Here is an 18,712-nt window from a genome sequence, read left to right on the forward strand (position 1 = left end):
CTCATCTCCTCAGGACGCCGGCAGCCATTACTGTCAGCTCCTAGGACGCTGCAGAGGGGAGACAAACTCTGGGGGACCCAGGCACGAGTTCAGGGGGCCACACAACCGCTTTCAGCGGGCGGTAAGCAGCACCTGAGGTGCTGATTTCCCTGGTGTAGTAGTGTGTTTAGAGTTTATATCTTTGCTATACTTTACACTGTATGGTGCACAGTCAATTTTCTGGTCATATACCCTGTGGTGTGGCTCAAGGGGCAACAAAACACAGGCTTACTGAGCTGCCAGCGCTGCATGTGCAAACCGGCAGGTTCCATTGACCCTCATGGTGGACCCCTGTAGCATTTGTTCTGGCCTCTGCTCAAGGGGTCCCAGGGACAACAACCAAACAGATCCAGGTGACAGGGACGGAGTTTGCTGTTTTTACTGACAGACTTTCTGAGACTATGGCTAAAATACTAGAAGCTGGCAGTCCAGACTGGTATCTCAGACCATGGGCACTGTACAATCACTGCCCTCTATTCCCCTCAGTTGGAACAACAATGTTCCCCCGGGGTGTATCATAGGTCCCAGGGTGAAGCTCTGACACGGACCGCAGTCCCAGACCGCCTAGGCGAGCTCGCTTAGACACCCCCTCGACCTCATCACATTGTTCAGGGTCTCAGAGAAATGACTCTCTGTATCAGAAGAGGAGGTGGCTGATCAGGATTCTGATCCTGATGCCGCTCTCTACCTTGATATCCCTGAGGCGGACGCCATAGTGAATGCTCTTATTGTGTCCATAAAAATGATGCTGGATGTTTCTCTCTCAGGCTCATCCAGCAGAATGGTCACCTTCTCAAGGTCCCCCAAGAGTACAGCGAGTAGGTTTCTGGATCACTCTGACGTCTCGGAGGCAGTCCAGACACGCCGAGTTTGTCCGGATAAGCGTTTCTTCCAAGCGCTTTAAGGATACACTTTATCCCTTCCCCCCTGACGTGGTCAGGGCTGGACTGTGTCCCAAGGTGGATTCTCCAATCTCTAGACTGGCGGCTAGATCCATAGTGGCAGTTGAAGATGGGGATTTGCTCAGGGATGCCACTGACAGACAGATGGAGCTCTGGTTGAAATCAATCTATGAAGCTATCGGCGCGCCTTTTGCTCCAGCATTCGCAGCCCTATGGGCGCTCCAAGCTATTGCAGCGGGTCAGACGCAAATTGACGCACTTGCACGTACGTCTGCGCCGCAAGTGGCGTCTGTAACCTCTCAAACTTCGGCATTGCGTCCTACGCTATTAATGCTGTCCTGGACTCTGCGAGCCGTACGGCGGTTGCAGCCGACAATTCGGTGGCAATATGCAGGGCCTTGTGGCTTCGGGAATGGAAGGCAGACTCAGCTTCCAAAAAAGTGCTTAACCGGTTTGCCATTTTCTGGCGACCGTTTGTTTGGTGAGAGGCTGGATGAAATCATCAACCAATCCTGGGAAAGGAAACATCCTTACCCCAGACCAAACCAAGATTACCCCAACAGAGAATGGGACAGCCGAGGTTTCGGTCCTTTCCGGGCGCGGGCAGGTCCCAATTCTCCTCACCCAAACGTCCTCAGAAGGGTCAGAGGAACTCCGATCCATGGCGGTCTAAGGCACGCCCTTAAAAGACCGCCGGAGGTGCCGCCACCAAGTCGGCTTCCTCATGACCTACGGCCCTCACACCCCATCCTCGGTCGGAGACAGGCTCTCCCGCCTTTCAGACATTTCGCTGCCACAGGTTAAGGACCGTTGGGTGAGAGACATTCTGTCTCACGGTCACAGGATAGAGTCAACTCTCGTCCTCCGATTTGATTTTTCAGAACATCTCCGCCTCCCGGGCGAGCCGATGCTCTCCTACAGGCGCTGGGCACTCTGGAAACAGAAGGAGTGGTGATCCCGGTTCCTCTTCAGCAACAGGGTCACGGTTTTTACTCCAACCTGTTTGTGGTCCCAAAGAAGGACGGATCTTTCCGTCCTGTCCTGGACCTAAAACTGCTCCACAAACATGTAAAAGCCAAGCGGTTCAGGATGGAATCCCTCCGCTCCGTCATCGCCTCAATGTCCCAAGGAAATTTCCTTGCATCGATCGATATCAAGGAGGCTTATCTCCACGTACTTATTGCTCCAGAGCATCAGCGCTTCCTGCGCTTCGCCATCGGAGATGAACACCTGAAGTTCGTGTCACTGCCGTTCGGCCTGGCGACAGCCCCACAGGTTTTCACCAAGATCATGGCTGCAGTACTTGCGATCCTACACTCTCAGGGTCACTCGGTGATCCCTTCCTTAGACGATCTGCTGGTCAAGGCTCCCTCTCAAGAGGCATGCCAGCACAGCCTCCCCGCTACTCTGGATACTCTCCAGACTTTCGGGTGGATCATCAATTTTCCAAAGTCAAATCTGACACCGGCCCAATCGCTGACATATCTTGACATGGAGTTGTCATACCCTCTCAGCGATAGTAAAGCTTCCGCTGAACAAACACCGTTCACTACAGACGGGGGTGCAATCTCTAGGTCAGTCACTCCCCTTGAGGCGCCCCACGCACTTCCTCGGGAAGATGGTGGCAGCAATGGGGGCAGTCCCTTTCACGCAGTGTTAATCAGCGTCCTAAAGGGACTCCTACGCAAGGAGACAGGAAACCGACATTCCTCAACAGGAACGTCTCCCTCTCTCAGGCATACCACTTCATTGTCGAGGGGAAATTCCTTCCTTCTCCCATCCTGGGCAGTGGTCACGACGGACGTGAGTAGGTTTCCGTGGGGAGCAATTTTTCTCCACCACAGGGCTCAAGGTACGTGGACTCACCATTGAGTCCTCGCTTCTGATCAATGTTCTGGAGATCAGAGCAGTGTATCTCGTCCTAAAAGCGTTCCAGCAGTGGCTGGAAGGTAAGAAGATCCGAGTTCAGTCGGACAACTCCACAGCGGTGGCTTACAGTCCGGCGGCTTCTGCTGTGGATGGAAGCCACAGCCTCCACCATATCCGCAGTTCACATCCCAGGCGTGGAACACTTGGGGCAGACTTTCTCAGTCGCCAGGGCATGGACGCAGAGCAAGGGTCCCTTCACCAGGACGGGTTTCACGAGATATGTTGCCACTAGGGCATGCCGGACGTCGACCTAATTGCGTTCCGGCACCACAACAAGGTTCCGACGTTCATGGCACAGTCTCAAGATCCCAGAGCTATGGCGACAGACGCCTTCGTTCAACACTGGTCGCAGTTTCAGCTTACTTACGTGCTCCCACCGTTGGCACGGTTGCCCAGAGTGTTACGCAAGATCACGGCAGACTGCCGCGGCTGCCGCCGCGTCATCCCCGTCGCTCCAGACTGGCCGAGGAGGGCGTGGTCCTGGATCTGTGGCATCTCACGGTCGGCCGACCGGGGGCACTGCCAGACCGACCAGAATTGCTGTCTCATGGGCCGTTTTTTCCATCTGAATTCTGGGGCCCTCAACCTGGCTGTGTGGCCATTGAGTCCTGGATTCTAGCGTCTTCAGGATTATCTCAAGAAGCCATTGCCACTATGAGACAGGCTAGTAAACAAACGTCCGCCAAGGTCTAACCACAGGACGCGGAAAATATTCCTGTCGTGGTGCTCTGCTCAGGGTTTTTTCTCCCTGGCCATTTGCCTTGCTCCCTTCCCTGTCCTTCCTTCAATTTGGACTGGAAAAGGGTTCGTCGCTCGGCTCCCTTAAGGGACAAGTCTCAGCGCTCTGTGTTTTTTCCAGAAGTGCCTAGCCAGACTTCCACAGGTACACACGTTCCTGCAGGGGGTTTGTCACATCGTTCCTTTTTACAAGCGGCCGTTACAACCTTCGGATCTGAACAGGGTGCTGATGTTCTTCAGAAACCACCATTCGAGCCAATGAGAGATATTTCGCTCTCACGCCTTTCGCAGAAAGTGGTTTTTCTAGTACCAGTCACTTCACTTCGGAGAGTGGCTGAGCTAGCAGCGCTGTCATGCAAGGCCCCTTTCCTGGTTTTCACCAGGACAAGGTGGTTTTGCGTCCGGTTCCGGAATTTTTCCCTAAGGTGGTATCCCCCTTTCATCTCAATCAGGATATCTCCTTACCTTCTTTTTGTCCTCATCCAGTTCACCAATGTGAAAAGGATTTGCACTTGTTAGATCTGGTGAGAGCACTCAGACTCTACATTTCTCGTACGGCGCCTCTGCGCCGCTCGGATGCACTCTTTGTCCTTGTCGCTGGCCAGCGTAAAGGGTCACAGGCTTCCAAATCAACCTTGACTCGGTGGATCAAAGAGCCAATTTTCGAAGCCTACCGTTCGGCTGGGCTTCCGGTTCCCTCAGGGCTGAAGGCCCATTCTACCAGAGCCGTGGTCGCGTCCTGGGCTTTGAGGCACCAGGCTACGGCTCAGCAGGTGTGTCAGGCGGCTACCTGGTCGAGCCTGCACACTTTCACGAAACACTATCAGGTTCATACCTATGCTTCGGCGGATGCCAGCATAGGCAGACGTGTCCTTCAGGTGGCGGTTGCCCACCTGTAGGAAGGGGCCGTTTTTTCGGCTCTATTACGAGGTATTATTTTACCCACCCAGGGATTGCTTTTGGACATCCCAATTGTCTGGTTCTCCTAATAGAGCGACAAAGAAGAAGGGAATTTTGTTTACTTACCGTAAATTCCTTTTCTTCTAGCTCTAATTGGGAGACCCAGCACCCGCCCCTGTTTTTTTGTGTACACATGTTGTTCATGTTGAATGGTTTCAGTTCTCCGATATTCCTTCGGATTGAATCTACTTTAAACCAGTTTATAATTTTTTCCTCCTTCTTGCTTTTGCACCAAAACTGAGGATCCCGTGAGAGCACGGGGGGTGTATAGGCAGAAGGGGAGGGGCTTAACACTTTTAAGTGTAATACTTTGTGCAGCCTCCGGAGGCATAGCCTATACACCCAATTGTCTGGGTCTCCCAATTAGAGCTAGAAGAAAAGGAATTTACGGTAAGTAAACAAAATTCCCTTCTTCTTTCTTTTGCACTCAAGATGGATAACCATTTGTTTGCATAAGGAAACATTTCTGAGTATAATGATTTGAAAGCACCACCCCAGTGTTTTCTTGTCTTCTTTTTGTATTTGTTTTTCTACTGCTAGTGATGCATCTAACTCACCCCTTCCCGCTATCTTCACTTTTTTTTCACTTCCAGTACTGCAGTGTCACTTATTGACCATAACCTCGGACTGTCTGGAAGTCAGATGTTACGTCACAAGCTCTCATTGCAGGTCTATGAAAGCCAGAATGAGGGTCTCCTAGTTGTATTGGGTTGTGATCTCCAGTTCGCTCCATGAAACACTGGAGCTGCCAGCAGGTCACAAGTCACAGGAGACTGATCAAAGCGACGCTGATAACGGATGTCGGAGGGTGAGTATAAAACATGGAGCATGTGCCTTTAATTTAGGGTAAGCACACACTGCGAGAAAAACAGAGAGAGTGGAATGCGATTAAAAAAAGATTACTCCCGCTCCTCTGCAGCGCCCGCCCCCCTATTCCACGGCTGTGCTGTGATCGCAGCACAGTGGCATGACTATCGCATGACACTCGGCTTACACTTCAGCAGAGCAGTAGCAGTGTCATGCAATTCACTAGCATTAATGATTGTGGCCTCAGCCTTAGGCCTAAGCCACACGGCATGAAAATCGGTGCGAGTGAAGTGCGATAAAACATCGCATTCCACTCGGACCAATATTGGCCTGTGTCAGCACCCATGAGCGATTTATTTTCTCAGCCCTAATCGGACCGAGAAAACTATCTCAGCATGTGCAGGGTTAATGCCCCTCCCCCCACTCCCGCAGCCGAGAATATCAGCCCGCCGCTGCCCCGAGAATGTTGCATCCAGTATGCGACAGTCCCGGCGTGTTACCGGCTCTACCAGATTGCCACAGCATCAAGGCAATCGGGGTAATAACGAGTTAATGGCAGCGCATCGCTGCCATGAAGTCCTAGCTTAATGATGGCAGCGTCTGAGACAGCTTCCATGATTAACCGAAAGTAAAGTCAATAAACACAAACACCGAAAAATCCTTAATAACAAAAAAACCCCCTCTTTACCACTTTATTACCTAGCCCCCCCCCCACCTCCCGCCAACACACCGCTCCGGCGTAATCCAGAGAGGTCCCACAATGCTTGCATCCTGCTGCGTCTGACACATACTCAATGCAGCCTCGTTCAGTGAGTGGTGATGCAGGGGTAACTCCAGGTCATTTCTCACGGTCAATAATATGAACACATTACCGATCGCGAGAACTGCAGTGTGTCCTCACAGGGACTCTATCTATTGGTTATCTATCCATCTATCAATCTATCTATTCATTATCCATCTATCGATTATCTATATTATTTATTGCTGTTAAAGCATTAAAAAACGCAGGGACCAACCTGCAAAAAAAGCGGTAAAAACGCATGCGTTTTTTGGTGCGTTATTGGTGGTTTTTTTTTTTTTTTATGCAGGTGCGCTAATCCTTCACTCAAGAAATTTCTTAGGACTTTTCTCAAATTTCTTATTTCTAGTGCGCACATAGCCTTAAAGGAAACTGAGTTTTACCATATAGTGTACTGGAAAACAGCAAAAAAATTCCAAGTGAGGAGAAATTGCAAAAAAAAGTACTATTGTTTTGTGTGTATTATATTCAAAGTGTTCACTATATGGTAAAACTGAAGCGTCTGTGATGCCTCAGGTCGGTACGAGTTCGTAGATGCCAAACATATATAGGATTACTTTTATCTAATGGGTGAAAAAAAATTCAGAAGATTGTCCCAAAAAATGTGGTGCACTTTTTGCTCCATTTTCCACAACCCGTAGCATTCTCAATTTTCAGGATATGGGGTTCACAGATGGCTCATTTTTTTGCATCTCCAGTTGACATTTTTAATTGTACCATTTTTGCACAGATGCGCTGTTTTGATTGCCTGTTATTGCATTTTGCGTAAAATTATGACAACAAAAAGTAATTTTAGCGTTTGGTTGATTCTTAGATTTTGATCGGGAGTTTCTGAACGCAGCGATACCAAATGTGTTTTATTTTACTTTTTTGTTTAGTTTTCAATGGGGGTGTTTGAACTTTTTTTTTTTTTTACTAGAGGACTATAAGGATCAGCAGTTTGATTGGTTTTGCCCTTTTTCTGATCAAAAAGGGTAGTGTTCTTTGAGCCGTTGCTCGCACGGCTCTTAGGGGAACTATGGTATGGAAGCGTCAGGGATCTCACATGACCCAATGTTACCATAGCAACCATCGGCACCTCGTGATCACTCACGGAGCTGCTGATGGTGGCGGGGAAGAGCATGGTTTTCGCTGCTGCCGTACTTTGGCAGCATATTTTAACTGGGAAGCTGGTGCGTGTGGATCTCTGATCCACCCATGCCTGGGAGGCACACAGCTTTGTTTGCAGCCAACTCACCACAGCAGCCAGTGGGAATTTCCCTGACATGACCATGGACATTTTAAGTTGTTTCACTTGTTTTTACTCCTTGTTCCAAGAGCCATAGCTTTTTTTTTATTTCTGTCTGTGTGGCTGTATAAGGATTTTTTTGCAGTAAAAGTTGTACTTTTGATTGACACCATTCATTTTGCCACATATTGGACTGGAAAACTCGGTGACATTTCCAAAAAAGTTAATTTCAATGTGTTTTGTTTACCATGTTCACTGTATGGTAAAAATATCTTATTTTTACAACACCACCTCCCCCTCCATGCACACACATGCAAACATATACAATAAAAAGTATGTGTATATTTACCAGTCCCATTGGAGGACTTGCCAAAATCCGGATCAAAATCCGCAACAATAATTGACATGTTGCAGATTTTTCCGGATCAAAATCCGCACCAAATCCGCCGCGGAAAAATCCGCAGCATGGGCACAGCATTTCCAAAAAGCCATAGAAATGGCTGGGAAGTGCCGCTGCTGCAGATTTTTGGGAAATCCGCGGCTTTTCCGCGAGAAATCCACGGCAAAATCCGCGCATTTTCCGCAGCATGGGCACATAGCCTAAGGAGTTAGAATTGAATAAAAAGGTACATATTCACTATCTGATATAAAGCCTGAAATACCATACATAGATTTACTACTTCCTGTGTGTTGAAGGGGAGCTTAGGAACATTGCATTTTGTGAGGATCTGTCTTTAATTCTCATTTCATGACTAGTGCATCTACTGAGAGTTTGATCGGTATCCCCCCCCCTCACCCCCACCCTCCAACTCCAGCCCTCAAGAGCCACCAAAAGATCATGTTTTTAGGATGTCCTGAGTATTGCACAAATGATGGAATTATAACCTGGGTTATACTTAAGAAATCCTGAAAACATGATCTCTTGGTGTCTCTTGAGGACTGGCATTTGGGAACAATATTCTAGCTGAACATACCGAACATATGTTACTTTCTCCCATTTATGCAGGCCTATAGAAATGGTGCTTGTTGAGGAATACTCCCGACATAGATCAAAACAAAAAACAATGTAAACTGAATTACCGTATATACTAAAGTATACGTTTTTCTGCCCATTTTTTTTTATGCTGAAAACGCCACCCCCTCTGCTTCTACTCGAGTGAGGGTCCCACAAAAAATTCTCACCTGTCCTCTTACCTGCTTCTTGTGGGCCGCAAGAACACAGACCCCTTGGTGATTGTAGCAGGGGCACCGCTGTTTGTCATCAGCTTCTTATTTACTTGAGTTGAATGATTTTCTGTGCCGTAAAGCGCAGTTAACGGTGGCCCCTGCATCGGCCGCAATCACCGAGGGGGTCTGTGTGCCTGCTGTTTGCAAGAAGCAGGTACTAGGACACTGCTGAATGGAGGACAGGTGACTTTTTTTTGTGTATGTGAACAACGAAATAATAAGGTATAAGAAGGGGACCAGAATGATGACATTACTATAGAATGGGCACATTACTAGAGGGCTCACTACTACAGGGGACATTATGGGCACATTACTACAGGAGACACTATGGGCACATTACTACAGGGGACACTATGGGCACACTACTACAGGGGACACTATGGGCACAATACTACAGGGGGCACTATGGGCACAATACTATAGGGGACGCTATGGGCACATTACTACAGGGGACGCTATGGGCACATTACTACCGGGGACGCTATGGGCACATTACTACCGGGGACGCTATGGGCACATTACTACCGGGGACGCTATGGGCACATTACTACCGGGGACGCTATGGGCACATTACTACCGGGGACGCTATGGGCACATTACTACCGGGGACGCTATGGGCACATTACTACCGGGGACGCTATGGGCACATTACTACCGGGGACGCTATGGGCACATTACTACCGGGGACGCTATGGGCACATTACTACCGGGGACGCTATGGGCACATTACTACCGGGGACGCTATGGGCACATTACTACCGGGGACGCTATGGGCACATTACTACCGGGGACGCTATGGGCACATTACTACCGGGGACGCTATGGGCACATTACTACCGGGGACGCTATGGGCACATTACTACCGGGGACGCTATGGGCACATTACTACAGGGGACGCTATGGGCACATTACTACAGGGGACGCTATGGGCACATTACTACCCGTAGCTGCTCCATTTACCACCCTAGGCTTATACTTGAGTCAAGAAGTCTTCCCAGTTTTTTTGTGGTAAAATAAGGTGCCTCAGCTTATACTCTGGTCGGCTTATGCTCAAGTATATGTGGTACATTTTTGGCTTTAGGCCATCTGGATAATTTAACTTTTTAGAGACTCGGAATTCTGTATCAAAAAGAGGTCTCGCGCTTTAAGACCTTGAAGGAGTTGGCCACTTTTCCTCATCAATGCAGTTTTCCTCAGATTGACCAACACTTCAGCCTCCTCCACTAGAAAAGCAGCTTTGCCATATATGAGGTGTTACAATTAGACTAGTCTAGTCAACTACCATTCACTGTATGGATAGAAGAGCTGGTCAGTGTGATAAGAAAGTTAACAATAAGGATAACGTTTGGAACACCATTCTAAGTCTGAACTGGGTGCAAAAACATAAAAAAACATCACTATATGGAGATAAGGTATGCACACCAGTGACTATGTAAGGGGAATACATGGAATAGCAGAAACTGCTGTGTGAATACTGACTTGAAAAATCCAATAGCTATATGTAAAGTGAAAATGTGAAAAATGGAATCTGCATTACTGCCATGAACATATGAATCAAGAGAAATTTAGCTACTGAATTGATCAATGCAATAGAGCCCCAACACTACGCCAAAGTATTTCTCTACGTTGGGATTTTTCAAGTCAGTATTCACACAGCAGTTTCTGCTATTCCATGATAAGAAAGTTAAGCCAGGAAGAGAAAGTGGCTGACTTCTTTAATCCTTACAAAGTGAGGGTAGCCGATGACCTTACCAGACAGATATTTGTACCAATTCAATAACTGGTCTTAGCACATTTTTTGTAATCTGCATTAATCCGTAGGTGACTGCTATAGATGTACTGACTTGTAGTATAATGTCTACAAGGCTTTAGGCATGTGGTTGGAATTTCCTCATCTCATCTGTGAAGTTGCTGTAAATATCTGTTTCCCTGTATTTAGTTTGTATTACTTTTAGTAGATGAAATTTCCAAAACTAAAGCCTGCTTTACACACTGCAATGTATCTTACAATGTGTCGGCGGGGTCACGTCGTAAGTGACGCACATCCGGCATTGTAAGTACATTGCAGTGTGTGACAGGTACGTGTGATTGCGATTTAACGTTAAAACGTTCATTGCATACACATCGTACCTTTCTCTAGAATTGCACGTCAGATTGTTCATTGTACCCGGGGCAGCACACATCGCAGTGTGTGACACCCTGGGAACAATTAACAGATCTTACCTCCGTCCTGCGGCTCCCGGCCCACAATTCGGAAGGAAGGAGGTGGGCGGGATGTTTACGTCCCGCTCAGCTCCGCCCCTCCACTTCTATTGGACGGCTGCCGCGTGACGTCGATGTGACGCCGAACGTCTCTCCCACTCCAGGAAGTGGACTTCGTCGCCCACATCGAGGTCGTATGGACGGGTAAGTATGTGTGACGGCAAATAATCGTTTGTGCGGCACATTCAACAAATTGAACGTGCCACACATACGATGGGGGCGTTGCAAATCGCATACGAAATTGCAACGTGTAAAGCAGGCTTAACATTTTATAATCTTTGTTGGCACACATCCTTGGTGTAGGAGCAAATATAAAATGTGAATCTTGTTAGGCAGAGTCTTTCACTGATTGTAGACTCTTGGTTGGCTTTGGATCTAATGGCATGCTTTACGTCATGTGGCATACGTACATGTCACGTATGTGAATGTAGAACATGTTATGGCGTCTAGTGTTGGTAAACTTGCGTAGTACAAGCAGAAATCCAGTAATGTTTGAATAAAAATATTAAAATCCCTAATCCTACGGGCACACGCATAGTTTGCTCTTCTCATTATGGGTGACCGCTGTTGTAGGCATGCTATTACAGTGCATTTAGTTTGTTGAACATTTTCAGTTCCATATTTCTTTTTTTTTATTCTTGGTTGAACGAATAACTATGCAGTGGATGTATGCTAGTTTTGCAGTATGAAGTGTAGTTGTAGTTTTTACTTTACATAAAAAAAAATAAAATCAGTTTGTAAGCTAAAGTTAACTTTATCTTCAAAATATAAAAATTACCAAAGAGAAAAAAAAAATCCAAATTAGAAAATTTTATGGCAATCATATTTTTTAATGCATGCTTTAATTTCAATATTGTGTTATTCCATGCATGGGTATATGTTTTTGTTGATTGTTGAATACTTAATACTTTAATATTTATTTATTTTTACTTTTTTTTTTTTTTCTTTTCTTTTTTTTTTTTTTTGTTTTTGAATGCATTCTGTGTCTAACTGATGCCTTTTGTTACCTGGCTAGCAGGGAAAAGGGGTCGAGGCCGGTCCTGACCTGTTACAATGAAGACTGACTTGCTATGTGGGATTACACCAGAAGCTTGCAGTGGAGTACTGGTAAGGAAATGAAGAAACCTTTAAAATATCCGAGATGTATAGGAACATTTTGTCACAGAAGACTTTTCAAGCAAAAATCATGGATTCTGATATTGGACTTTCAAAACTAATATGTGGACTTTGAATTCCTTTAACATTTTTTTGCAGTGCAAGTTATTAAATTTGTTACCCTAAATCTTCAAATGTGTTCAACAGAGTTGCTTCATGGCCTATGGTATATTGGTAAAAGTCTATTTTCTACGCAAGAATAGAAATCTGCTGACCAGTAGATTTTCACTTTTCTTAATAGTGGTTCCAATGGTGTTTACTTTGCCATTTTTAAGCAAGTGGTCCGTTCTGCTTGCTTTGACCATTTCGATCTGAGCATCTTAATCAACATTTGATTGTTTCTAAGCCTGCAGGAATCCTGCCTTAAGCTTCAATGGTTGTAGCTGTAGGACTACTGTCCAATGTTAGGGTTACATTGCGACCCAGACCCTGCAGTTTTAGGGCTGATGTACTGCAGCTATGCAGGTATTTAAAGCTGATGTTTAATGGATCTTCTTAATTAAAAATGGCACAGTAACTTAGATTTTAAAGGTTTAGGATGTCTGTTTTGTTCCTGTTTGATAAAAAAAAAAATGCTTAAAAATGGTGTGGGAAGCAAGGTTAGCTACTTATGTATGTATATCACCATTGGTACCCATTTCATTTCTTTATCATTTTTATGTTTTGCTCCCAAAGGTTTATAATGAATGTGCCACATGACTTGTTAAGATAGTGAAGTTTCGGGTGTAATCATCAGAGCCGGTTAGTCAGGCATTCCAGATAGTGGTTCTTTTCAGAACCTTTTTTAAAGGGTTGGTTAACTACCTCAGTAGCAGAGGATTGAACTATACCCTGTGTGTACTGTATATAGAAAATCTTTGTTGATGAAAGCTAGACTTGTTCGGTGTGCCATGAGGAAGTCCCTTTTTAAATGTACCAAATGGAATCTACAGCCTTTAGTGTTTAAAGGTGTTGGAGACTTCATCATGGGCCGCACAACAAGCCCAGCTTTTGTCGTATTTTGTGGCTGAAAAAGCAGCCTTTGCTCTTTCAGATATATTGTAGTTATTTGGATGTAAAATAGTTTAGCGAGATGTTACTTTTTCTAAGACATCAAATGTTCCCAAAAAGTACATCGGCAACTTCTTCTAAACACTGCAGTGTCCCTTTCGGTCAGTCAGGTGTTAGCTGAACATGCATTTGAACCCTGACTTCTTTTTTTTTTATTTTTATTTTTTTCCTCTGGGAAATATTTAATAATAATTTCTTAGATTTAGAGAAAGCATATTGGCTGTCACAATGTCGGGCTAGCAAAATGAAGTGTTTATCTTCATGCACTGCCTCACCTTCTGGCTGGGTATTTGCGGACAAGCCATGTATTTCTCTGAGAATGGGCCGTGGAAATACTGCGCAGTCCTGCTATTTCTCTAGCCACTTTTTTTTTTTTTTACTTCTTCTAAACTAACTTAAGCACCTTGATAAGGGGAAACGTAAATGGAGCACAGTTTCCGCTGTTTAAAACACTTCGCCTCTAAAGGGACACTGCAGTTAAACTACATATTCATTAGTCACCGAAATAGTTGATCAATCCTGTTACCCAATAGCAGTTTCTTATTTCCCCAGCAAATGAAAATTTTTAAACAGCATAAATAGATCTGTCATCTGTTCAAAATGCTCATGACAACAATCATTTTTTTGCATTCCTGCAAATAAAATTGTTTTATACTGTAAGCTGGAGGTGAGTGTAACTTATTTTTGTAATAAAAGTTTTTTTATTTTTTTGTGTCATTAATATAAGTGTGTTACTCCAGAGATTATTTTGCTTAGTCTCACTGCAGTATGTTTACTTGTACTTTTTTTTTTAATTTTTTATTTTTTTTAAGCATAGTGGTTGCCAGTTAGTCTGCAAAAGTAAATCTGTTAGGCCAAACAAATGAGTACAATGGCTAGTAAACATCTGCAAGCTTCAGGTCAGAACCCTCTATATGTAAAAAACAAAAAAATAAATTTACTTTTCTGGCAATTTTACTTTTTTTTTTTTTCTTATAATTTTTATCAAATTACTTCAAGGGTATATGCCTGAATACAGAAACCTTTCTTTAAATAACATTACATGAGGTAAAAACATATATGCAGCCCCATACCAGTGGGCAGTCGTCTCCCTTGAGGTGTAAACCATTTGATAAGGTTTATCTGCTCTATTTTCCCTTTTTTAAGCCACAATCTAATATGGATCAAGCCAGGAAGGAATAATAAAAATGCTCTACACATCAGGGAACTCTTAGATGAGGATGGAGAGACTGCCATCTCTCTCCCACCCTTGAACTTTATGAATTAGTTTTTGATGGCGATATCTTTTTATATTTAATACAATGAAGTATTAAAATTTCAGGTTCTAAAAGCGCTCACTTTTGTGATATTCTATTATATACCAGTTGTGTGATGTATTTGATGTCAAAGCATGTGTTTGATGTCCGTCTTAATACTGCCACAGCTTCTTCAATGTTGGGGTCATCTTTCTACTGTGCTCATTTACAGGATAAGGATTTTTTACAAAATTAAAAGTTGAAGACCAGGATTTACCATGTCACAAACATTCTGAAAATTGTTTTTTGATTTTTTTTCCAAGTACCTATAGTATTACATGAAACTATTATGGCTAACATTTTAGTAAAAATCAATACAACAAATGCCATAAAAGTCTCAACATGCAGGGATTTAGTGTGTTTTGTTGTGGGTTTTTGTTTTTATTTTGTGTTTATTTTGTTTGTTTTTTTTTTTTTAATATATATAAATGTACATGATCTGTTAGAACTTTGGAAAAAGGAATGGAAATACAATTAGGTTAGAGTAATTCTAGTTCTCCTACAAGCGATAAAAACTTCAGAAAGCGAATATTCCTTCCCAAAATGGCCACATGCTTCAAACCCTGTTGCGTTGAAGTTATTTTTCTTTGTGAAATTAATTCTTGGTTTCTTATTTGTGCTTGCCAGCTTATTCACTTTTGTGCATTATACCAAACCACGTCATGCTACAAGCGAGGGAAGCGAGAACTCTTGACCTAAACTGTTTGAGTTTTCTTCCTGTACCCACTACTACATAAATCCAGTGTATAAATCTATGGTTTACTTATCTGCTGATGAAATGTCCAAGACAAAATCTTTTTCAATGATATTAAACTGGGGGTTTCTTCTCCCTCTTGGGGTGGGGAGTGGGGTTGTTGCTGTAAACGCCACTCCATCTACTATAATATATACATACAGTGGTTTGGCAAAACTTGATGAGAAATACCAACATTAAAAGATTTTTATTAGCTGCCTTTTGCCAATAGGGTTGTACAACTTTATACATTCATTTGGTTTTGGGATTGCACCAGTGATTTGCATTTTACTGGCTTTGAATTTTCCATACATATTTTTAAATGTATATAAATAAAGTGATTTACAAAAACAAATTTTGTTTTCTGTATATTTTTTTCTCTATCCAGTATCAGAAAATGTAATTTTTTTATATTAAACATTCATGTTTTAAATATACCTAATTTACTAACTGCCCCCCCACCATACAAAAAAAATAAAATAAATATTGTAGTTGCCGCTATGCCCATTGGTAGCTGGTTACTTCCTGATCTGAATATATCACTTCATAGAAGTAATTTCTTTATCAAATGATTGATTTCAATGACCGAACACCTCTAGAGTAGATGACACAGGATCCACTTCTCAGAATAGTCACAGCTCACCTCCTACTCCTCCTTGCAGAGTGACAACAGCAAAGGTCACGGGCATATGCCTCAGACTGTCAATGTGCATGGTTCATGTAGCTGCTGTAAAGAATCTCTTTAAATGCTGTTGACCTTGACAAGATGGGATCCCCAATAATGTACAGAAAAATGTGCAATCTGTTTTAAAACTGATTCCCTTTAAGATACTTGTGTGGGTTTCATTTAAACATTATGGATATATTGGAGTTAAATATTTTGTAAAAGACACATGTCCCCTTAACGTCCGATGACAGATATATTTATCATGGAGCGTGTCAGCGACATTGGAGTGGGTGTAGAAGCGGAGAAGCTCTACACAGGACAGATGCCAGCTATATTATATAGCTGGCATCTGCCTCTAATAGCAGCGATCTGCGTGACAGTCGATCGTTGTTAACCTCCTTTTTAAATGCCACTGTCCATTACGGACAACAGCATTAACGCACCACGATCTGACCCTGGTGGGTTGTCGAAGATTTTCTAATCACGATGTAAATGCCTATGTAAATTTTGTTGAAAAAATGAGAAATTGCTGATGAAACATTGAACTCTTAACGTCATAACAATTTTTTGATTATTTTTTTGTGTGAAAATACGGTCTTAAATTTACCACTATCATGAAGTACAATATATCACGAAAGAAACATTCTCGGAATCGCCAGAATCCATTGAAGCATTGCAGTGCACCTCTGACACTAGTCAGAATTGCATAAAATGGCCTGTCCGGAAGGTGACATTGGGAGGAGGGGGGGGGGGGTAAAAGCGTTAATATCTCAATTGAGAGAACACATCAATATTAATGTCTAGTATAAGAATATTATTAACCCCTTCATGACCAATGATGTACTGGTACGTCATTGGTCATGTCGCGGTAATCACTGCTGGCTACTGTGGTGAACCGGCGTGTTCCCTGCACATGTCTGCTATTTTGAACAGCAGAAATGTGGGGCTAACAGGCGCGGATGGATCAGCACCTGCTTGCCCCCTACATTGCGCTGTCAAAATGTGACAGCGCAATTTGAATGGCCGTTGCGGGGATTGTGCCGTTCCGCACCGCCATTCGAGGCCTCATGATGTGATCATGGGGAGCCGATGGTTGCCATGGTAACTCGGTCATGCGATGACTCCTGATGAAACAATGACTTATTTCCTGTGAGAGCCTACAGAGCTTCAGCTCTCACAGGAACGCTGCATTTATGCTGATCAGGGCTGTGCAGCTGTGATCAACAGAAATAAACAAGCGATCAGACTGCTGATTAATAAAGTCCTCGAGGGGAATTAGTTAAATGAAAAATGTTTAAAAAAAAAAAACAAATCATGAAAAAATAAAGAAAACCCTAAAAGTTCAAATCGTCCCATTGAAAATAAAATGTTTAAAAAAAAAAAATAAAAATTAAAAATACACTTATCGCCGCGTTCAGAAATGCCCGATCTATCAAAATATAAAATCAATTCATCGGATTGATACACTGCATTGGGAGAAAAAAAATTCCAAAAGCCAAAATTGTGTTTTGGTCCAGCAACTTTTTTTTTTTTTTTTTTTAAAACCTCTTTACGACATTGGATTATGTCAGGGTACTCGCTGTTGGCTGCTGCGGTGAGCCGGCGGCGAGTCCTGTCCATGTCAGCTGTTTTGAACAGCTGATATGTGCGGTTATCAGGCGCGGGTGGATCTACATGCACTTGTTAACCCCTTAGCTCACACTCAAAATGTGACAGCATAATGTAAATGGCCACGGGGAGGAAATTGCCTTTCCCCGCCACCATCGGAGGCCATGGTAGCACAGGATCATATGATGACTCACTTCCTCTTACAGCCGGTAGAGCGCTGGCTGTAAAATAAGAGCAGCATTTCTCCTATTCTGAGCTGCGAAGCTATTTTGAAGAGTCTCCTGATCCTTATAGCCCCCTAAGAGTAGTAAAATAGAAAAAAGTTAAAAAAAAAACCTAAAAGTTTATCTCACTCCCTTCCCCTATTCACCCCATTGAAAATTAAAGGATTAAAAAAAATATACACATTTAGTGTTGCCGTGTTCAGAAACGTCCAATCTATCAAGATATAAAATTAATAATTCTGATCAGTAAACTGCGTAGCAGCAAAAAAACAAACAAACTCCAAATGTCAAAATTACGGTTTTTTTTTTTGGTCTCTGCAAATTTTGTGTAAAATGCAATATAACAGGCGATCAAAATGTAGCATCTGTGCAAAAATGGTACCATTTAAAAATGTAAACTCAAAACGCAAAAAATAAGCAGTCACTGAGCCTCATATCCCGAAAAATCATAACGCTACGAGTTTGGAAACTGGCGCATAAAAGTGCACCACTTTTTTTTTTTTTTTTCTTTTCACTTTTACCACACTTGGAATTTTTTTTCCTGTTTTTCCAGTAAACTATTATCTTAAAACTAATGTTTCATTAAATAGTACAACTCGTCCTGCAAAAAATAAGCTCTTATATGGCAATATTAACGGAAAAATACAAAAGTTAAGGCTCTTGGAAGAAGGAGGGAAAAAAAAAAACCCTGGAAAATCACTTGGGTGAAGGGGTTTAAATATGATTGAAATTAAACCATTAAAAGGAAAGGTTTCAATTCTTTGAAGAGAAAAAAAACCCCTCATACATTCTGGTTTATGGTTAATTTTTCTTAGTAAGTTATTAATAAAATACAGTATATGAAATAAAATTTGAGTAATAAAGATGAAAACATTAGTTACATCTAAACACATTGACACTTATGGGTTGATAAGGTAGTTTCATGTGATAATATTCTTATGTCATTGATGTAAGATGTTAGATCACATGTATTATCCTGTATTTTATTACTTTGAACATTAATACTTTGATAACAATCATGACATGGATAATACTGATTGCTATGGTACGCTGATATATTATAGGTTAAGAAAACTGACAGATGAGGTA

The 18,712-nt window shown here is 43.1% G+C and overlaps 1 protein-coding gene across 1 annotated transcript in view; it reads left to right on the forward strand.

The window, feature by feature from the left end:
- Positions 1–15,479, forward strand: part of SYNCRIP (synaptotagmin binding cytoplasmic RNA interacting protein) — a 113,441-nt gene extending 97,962 nt beyond the window's left edge. Inside the window, 1 exon segment of the mRNA XM_075340156.1 lies at positions 11,907–15,479. Within this exon segment, the coding sequence (XP_075196271.1) occupies positions 11,907–11,935 (29 nt within the window). The 3' untranslated portion in view covers positions 11,936–15,479.
- The last annotated feature ends 3,233 nt before the right edge of the window (positions 15,480–18,712 follow it).

This window comes from Anomaloglossus baeobatrachus, chromosome 3, assembly GCF_048569485.1.
Source record: "Anomaloglossus baeobatrachus isolate aAnoBae1 chromosome 3, aAnoBae1.hap1, whole genome shotgun sequence".
NCBI classification, from domain to species: domain Eukaryota; kingdom Metazoa; phylum Chordata; class Amphibia; order Anura; family Aromobatidae; genus Anomaloglossus; species Anomaloglossus baeobatrachus.